Below are 8,115 nucleotides of genomic sequence, written 5' to 3' on the forward strand. Positions count from 1 at the left end.
ACAGAGGCTGAGATGGCAGTTTGAGGTTGTTTCGCTTGGGAAAGAGTTGATGAGGAGATTCTATGTAAGGAGGAGAGGGCAGGTGAGACTGTTGGATTATATTACCTTGAAAATGTTGCAGAACCCACCTGTAATAAAATTATGTATCCAAGCCCATCAATGCCAGGCTTGGACATTTGCTTTCCTTTGGTAAGTGAAATATGAATGTAAATGACATGTGCTGTTCCTGAACGGAAGGTTTAACAGCCATCATCCACCTTTGCCTATCTCTCTTTTCCCTCTTGTATGAGAACAGAATTTCCCAGGTTGAAGGTTTTCCATCAGCCTGAGTTGAAGTATTAAAAGAAAACAAGGGATGGTCTTTAGCCAAATCAGGAAAGATGTGTAATTTGAGAAAGAAATTTGCGGGAGTTCTTATTGTGGCTTAGCAGTTTAAGAACCCAACACTATCTCTCTGAGGATGCAGGTTCGATCCCTGACCTCGCTCAGTGGGTTAAGGATCCAACGTTGCCTCACGCTGTGGCATAAGCCAGCAGCAGCAGCTCCGACATGACCCCTAGCCCGGGAACGACTATATGCCACAGATGCAGCTATAAAAGGTAAAAAAGAAAAGAAAAGAAAGAAACTTTGAAGATTATAAAACAAAGATTTTGAGATTGTTTGTTATCATAGAATAACTTAGCCTGGGTTAATTGATACAGGAATGACAACAATTAAAGTGTTCTAATAATCTCAAATTATAAATTTTATATATAAATGTTAGACTTTATTATTCATAGTATATTCTTAAGAATCACCATTAAAAATAGAGGTAAAATACATTATACCTATTCCAATGAGAAGAATAAGAAAATTTCAATAAATTTTTTTTAAAAAGTCAAGAGGAGTTCCCGTCCTGGCGCAGTGGTTAACGAATCCGACTGGGAACCATGAGGTTGCGGGTTCGGTCCCTGCCCTTGCTCAGTGGGTTAACGATCCGGCGTTGCCGTGAGCTGTGGTGTAGGTTGCAGACACGGTTCGGATCCCGCGTTGCTGTGGCTCTGGCGTAGGCCGGTGGCTGCAGCTCCAATTCAACCCCTAGCCTGGGAACCTTCATATGCTGTGAGAACGGCCCAAGAAATAGCAAAAAAAGACTAAATAAATAAATAAATAAATAAATAAATAAATAAATAAAAAATAAAAAGTCAAGAAAAAAGGAAAAATCATAAAATAAAAATAGAAATAAAAGGGACAACCTAGGAAATGTACAAATATATCATTGTAGCAAAAATAATGATAAATGTAATGGAATAAAATTACCATTTAAAAGAAAAAGACTATGGCATTGTGTTAAATAAAATTCAGCTAAAAGCTCTTTGTAAACAGCATACTTAAAACATAGGAAAATTTGGGAGTCAAAGAACAAAAAAATGTATACCAGACAATAATAAACCAAAAGAAAGTCTTGGTAGTTGCATGTTAATGCAGATTTTAAAGATTTATTAGGGAGAGAGAGTATACCTACATGATGATAAAAATTTTAATTCATGAAAAAACACAGCATGTTATCTAGTAATGTGGCCTAAAACACAGAAAGCAAAGATGGGGAGCTCCTGCTGTGGCTCAGTGGGTTAAGAACCCAACTAGTATCCATGAAGATGCGTGTTTGATCCCTGGCCTCACTCAATAGGTCAAGGATCCAGCATTGCCTCAGCTGTGGTGTAGGTTGCATACGTGGCTTGGATCTAGCATTGGTATGGCTGGGGCGTAGGCCTGAACTGCAGCTCTGATTCGACTCCTAGACTAGGAACTTTCATATGCTGCAGGTTCAGCTCTAAAGAAAAACTGAAAAGCAAAAGACAAACAAACAAACAAACAAAAACATAGAAAGAAAGATTGATAAAACTACTGGAAGAATTTTACAAACTTTCCATCTTAGTGAGGTATTTGAACACACCCCCTTCAATTACTCATAGAATTAGTAGAAAGATAAAATTATTTTAAAATATAAAATATGCACTTTGTCAAGCAATAAGGGAGTTTATGAAATTGATCGAACATTATGTGTAATACCTGTTTCAATGTGTGTCATACAGATAATGCCTTCTTTATTTTTTTTCAAATCCACACTTTTATTTATTTATTTTCAGGAAGTTTAAATCCTTGATTGATATAGCATCGTATGGATTCTGTATCCAATGGCTTTAGCAGGAAAGTTGCTTTGGAATTTGGCACAAACCCTGCTACTCTTGCCATGGCTGAGAGTTACCTTTCTCCAGATTATTCTGGCTTTGTTTGGTTTTCTACCAGGAGTTACTGTGTTCTTTGCTTTGTACACGTAAGTACATCTCTCATCTAGATAGAATTCAGTTTTACCTTGAGCACGAACACCTTCCTTTTTATTTTTAATTATTTTATTTCTTTTTTTTTTTTTTTTTTTTTTTTTGCTTTTTAGGGCCACACCCCTGGAGTATGGAGGTTCCCAGGCTAGGGGTCTAATCAGAACTGTTGCTGCCGGCCTAGGCCATAGCCACAGTAAGGCCAGATTCGAGCCGAGTCTGTGACCTACACTACAGTTCCCAGCAATGCCGGATCCTTAACCCACTGAGCAAGGCCGGGGATTCAACCTATAACCTCATGGTTCCTAGGCAGATTCATTTCTGCTGAGCCATGACGGGAACGCTTCCCCTTCCCTTTTAAAAAGAGCTATATGCCCCTTCTGGCTCCAGAGATCCTGCTTATAACAAGCAAAAATGGCCTTTAACCACAGCCTTCCAGGCATACTTGTCATTTTGGAAGTCCCCGTTCCTAGCAGGCTCCCACAGGCTCCATGATGGCCCCAAAAGCCAGATAATGCCATTTTGATACAGTGCATTTTTTTTTTTTGGCCATTTCCATGGCATGCAAAAGTTTCCAGGCCAGAGATCAAACCCCTACCGCAGCAGCAACAATGCTGGATTCTTAACTGCTCGGCCACCAGGGAACTCTGGTTTAATGCATTTTAGAAATCAATACTAAAGAAAGAAATTCTCGTATATTTAGAAATTTAAAACACACTTCCAAAGTATTCTTGGGTCCCAGGAAGAAATAAAAATGGAAATTTTAAAATCTTAGAACTGAATGACAATTAAAATATCAAGCATGAGGAATAGAGTAATCACTGTGTTTGATGAAAATTTATAAGCTAAAATGCGAATTTTTGAAAAGAATAAAAATTAACAAAATAACTTATAAAATTAAGAAAAAACTGAATAAATGGAAAGAAAGTCAACTAAAAAGGATCATCAAAGCAAAAACTTTGTTCATTGAGGAATCTAATAAAATGGACATACCTTTGGTGGAAAACAGAGGGAAGACACAAAAGAACTTTAACAAAAATAAAAACGGTATATTCAAAATTAACACAAGTATGTATGATGGGGTCACTTTGCTGTATAGCAGAAACTATCAGCACCTTGTAAATTAACTTCAATAAAATTAAAGAAACAATAAGACAATGAAATGTATGCCAATAGGTTTGAAATGAATAAAATGTGAAGATTCTAAAAAAAAGCATTAACTTACAAAAACTGAAACTGACACCAGGAAGAACTAGAAAGATTGATAATTCCCAATGTGCTGCAGAAACAGGAGTGGTAGTTAACTGACCACAGAGAATGCCAGACCCAAATGTTTTCCAAGCAAGTCTCAACTTTTTAAGGAAGCTCATTCGACTTTATACAAACTGTTTTAGAGCAGTGACAGAGAGGAAGTATTCCCAATTCATTCTATGAGGCCAGTGTAATATTGAAACTGAAAAAAAGAATAACACTGGAAAGAAATACAGTCGGCCCTTCCTATTCACAGATTCCACGTCTCTGGATACAGAGTCCTGGACTGCATTACACCATTTTTCATAAATGCCTTCAACATCTGCAGATTATAGTATCCACGGGGGTCCTGGAACCAATACCCCACAGATTCTGAGGGCCAACTGTATGATAGGTCAATTTCATAGATTAAATATAGATGCAGAAATTTTAAACAAAATACCAGAAAATTGAATTCAGCAACATAGAAAAAGATATAATGAGGAAGTTGGGGTTATTCCAGTAATTTAAGTGGTTTCACGTGGAAAAATCTATACATGTAACAAATGCAGAAGGAATGACACAATTAGAAACTTACCATTGTGCAATTCTTAATAAAGTAATGGGTCTCAGCAATGATCATCAGAAGATGCTAAAACCATTAGGTGAAGGATTGATGGGACGTGTATAATGGAAGGGTGAGACTACCACCATCTGAACCTCACTGGTCAATCTTAGCTTGACTTAAAGTGAGACTACAGGATGCAGTAGGACATTCACAACATGCCAGGGAGTATTCTTAGCCAAAATGAACTTGAACCTACAATCTTGTATCTTTTTTTTTTTGTTTTTGTAGGGCCGCAGCCATGGCATATGGAGGCTACGGGTTGAATCAGAGCGTTAGCCACCTGCCTACACCACAACCACAGCAATGAGGAATCCAAGCTGCATCTTTGATCTATACCATAGCTCATGGCAACGCCAGATCCTTAACCCACTGAGCAAGGCCAGGGATCAAACCTGCGTCCTCATGGATACTAGTCAGATTCATTTCCACTGAGCCACAACAGGAACTCCTATCAGTTTATAGCAATATGAGAGAGAAAAGGTTAAATGACAATACAAAAAAGAAAAAAAAAAAAGAAGAAAATGCAAAATCAATCAAAACTCTGATCTAGTTTCTACAAGTCAGTGACATAAGGAAAAGAAAGAAATATTTTTATAGACCTTAAAAAAGCAACAGAGCAAAACAAAAATGTCTGTCAGGTGCATTCTGAAATATGTGTAAGTGAAATGGCCTGACTTCTGTGTTAACACAACCAAATAGTGTGTAGGACAAGAATGTTGGGGAGAAGGAATAATTGAAACAAGAGTAAATATTGATACTATTTGCCACTAGATGATGGGTACATGGGTGTTCTTTTACTATGCTACTTTCATACATATTTGGAAATTCTGACGATTAAAAAATAAAAAACAAATTAAGTATAATTAATCAGAGAAACATATTAACTACGGAGAAAAATATGATCACGTTGACAGACACCAAAAGCATTGGCTAAAAGTCATTATCCAAGCGTGAGGTTTAAAAATTCATAGTACGCTAAGAATAGTTTGTTGGGGTTTTTTCTGGCTTTTTTGTTTTTTTTTTTAGGGCTGTACCCACAGCATATGGAGGTTCCCAGGCTAGGGGTCCAATTGGAGCTACAGCTGCCAGCCTACACCACAGTCACAGCAACATCAAATCCGAGCCAGGTCTGCGACCTATGCTACAGCTCATGGCAATGCTGGATCTTTAACCCACTGAGCGAGGCCAGGTATTGAACCTATAAGCTCATGGTTCCTAGTTGGATTCATTTCCATTGCACCATGACGGGAACTCCAAAAACAGGGTTTTTGTTTGTTTGTTTGTTTGTTTGTTTAACAGTTGTTAAAGGATTTCTGTTAAAAACTTCGACTATATCAAAATATCATACTTAATGCTAAGATGTTAGTAATCTTCTTAAAAATATCCTTTGTGTTGATGACACTTAAATATTTCTTGCTATAACTCCTCTCTCACAGAAAACCTGACACAACTTTAGGATTTAAAAACAAAAGCAGGAGTTGCTATTGTGGCTAAGTGGGCTACAAACCCAACTAGTATCCATGAAGATTCGGGTTTGATTCCTGGCCTCGCTCAGTGGGTTCAGGATCCAGTGTTGTTGTGAGCTGTGAGGTAGGTTGCAGACATGGCTTGGCTGTGGTGCAAGCCGGCAGCTGCAGCTCTAATTAGACCCCTAACCTGGTAATTTCCATACACTGCAAGTGTGCTCTCCCCCCAAAAAAGCAATGTTAAGAATCAAATGAGACTTTTGTGTTGCCCACACACTGTTCTAATGAAGTGAAGAAATCTGCACCCCTCAAAGGACTTAAGGAACTTTTAGAATGAAAAGGATGCCCACGATCCCCACTTCCATTCAAAGGTTAATAATGTGTCTGAGTTATGACAAAAAGACATAGTGATACGTATGCATACCCATATGCATACTCAGATAGAGAGATGAGTAAATAGCTTTAACATTAAGGCATAAGTAAGGATTTGGAAAGAAAGAAACAAGACTGTCATTATGTAGAAATCATGATTGTCTACATATAAAATCCCAACTAGTCAACAAATAAATTGTTAGAATCGATAAAAGAATTAATGGCCAATAAGATCAGTATTCAGAAATTCATTGCAGATTCTACAGACCACAAGAATTTAAAACTGAGAATTTAAAATATCATTGTAACATCAATATATACATTTAGATACATCACCTTGGGATAAATTTAGCAAGGTATGAATAAAACTCGTTTGAAAATACCTATTAAATCTATTGAAAGAGATTAGCCACGAAGTGGCTCTAAAAGAAAAAAATCTATTGAAAGATATTAAGGATGATAAACTTTGTATCCCATCTTCATGGATACAAAGGGTCAGAACCACAGAGATGTCAGTTCTCCTCAAATCAATCTACAGATTTAATGCAATTACAATCTAAATTGTAATAGTGTCTTTTCAAAGAACTTATCAAGTTGATAAAAAATTTTCCGCTCCAGGGAAAGATCCCAAAAATTACCATGTCAAATAAAAGACCTGTATAGCTGTATTCTAGTAGGTAGTCTGGGCACAGGGATAGAGGTAGTGACTATCAAACATAGTAATGAAATCAGAAACAAATTTACACAAACAGGGCAATTCAATACACATCTGAGGTGCATCACAGACAATCAAGGAAATGATGGAATATTCAATCAATTTTTCCGGAACAACTAATTATCCATGTGAAAAAAATGAAGTTGGATTCCAGTGTTATCTCCTGCACAAAAATCAGTTTCCGCTGGATTTAAAATGTAATCTGAAACATTTCAACAGTCTTTAGATAGAGGCAAATATTTGCATGGTCCTAGGATTGGAAAGAGCTATTTATTTATTTATTGTCTTTTTGCCATTTCTTGGGCCACTCCCCAGGCATATGGAGGGTCCCAGGCTAGGCGTCAAATCAGAGCTGTAGCCGCCAGCCTAGGCCAAAGTCACAGCAACAAGGGATCGTAGCCCCATCTGCAACCTACACCACAGCTCATGGCAACGCCAGATCCTTAACCCACTGATCAAGGCCAGGGATCGAACCTGCAACCTCATGGTTCCTAGTCAGATTCATTAACCACTGAGTCACAACAGGAACTCCTGGAAAGAGCTATTTAAACAAGAAACTAAAGAATTAACCTTTAAAATAGTTCCTAACATCCACCAGATTAATAGTAAGAACTTGTTTTATCAAAATGTCATAATTAGAGCCAAAAATAAGTAACAAAAGGGAAAACTGTATTTGTCACATTTAAAACTCGAGTACCTAAAACAGAACAGAGAATCCTATAAATACATGCAAAAATACACTACCAAAGTAGTCCTTCTCCAAATGCAACAGACAAGTCCTCCGGGTATCTTGTTTAACTGAAGCTAATTCTGGAACTGGAGACTAAGATTCTGTTTTTCTAACAAGCTCCCAGGTGATGGTGATGAGCTTGTCAGCAGTCAGTACTTTATTTTTTTATTTTTATTTTATTTTTTGCCTTTGTCTTTTTAAGGCAGCACCTGTGGCATATGGAAGTTCCCAGGCCAGGGGTCTAATCAAGACCTGTTGCTTCCAGCCTATACCACAGCCACAGCAATGCCAGATCTGAGTCTCGTCTGCAACCTACACCGCAGCTCACAGCAACACCTGGTCCTTAATTCACGGAGCAAGGCCAGAGATTGAACCTGCAACCTCATGGTTCCTAGTTGGATTTGTTTCCACTGCACCTCGACAGGAACTCCATCAGCAGTCAGTACTTTAATGAAAAGGCAAGGTAACATTTTGGCAGAAGATCTGAACAGAATTTCATCAAAAAAGAATTACAAATGGTCAATTTAAAAAAAAAAAAAAAAGAAAGAAAGAAAGAAATGGGAGTTCCTGTTGTGGCACAGTGGAAACTAACCCAACTAGGAACCATGAGGTTTCGGCTTCTACCCCTGGCTTGTTCCATGGGTTAAGGATCCGGC

General features: G+C 37.8%; 1 protein-coding gene across 1 annotated transcript; it reads right to left on the reverse strand.

Annotated features, from left to right (window-relative positions):
• Window positions 2,135–2,761, reverse strand: LOC102160759 (60S ribosomal protein L35a-like). The gene is made up of 2 exons (XM_005656270.1): window positions 2,663–2,761; window positions 2,135–2,374 (listed from the first exon to the last, which is right to left on the reverse strand). Exons 1-2 carry the CDS (start codon window positions 2,759–2,761, stop codon window positions 2,135–2,137), a joined length of 339 nt encoding a protein of 112 aa, XP_005656327.1.

Source organism: Sus scrofa, chromosome 7, assembly GCF_000003025.6.
Source record: "Sus scrofa isolate TJ Tabasco breed Duroc chromosome 7, Sscrofa11.1, whole genome shotgun sequence".
Taxonomy (NCBI): Eukaryota; Metazoa; Chordata; class Mammalia; order Artiodactyla; family Suidae; genus Sus; species Sus scrofa.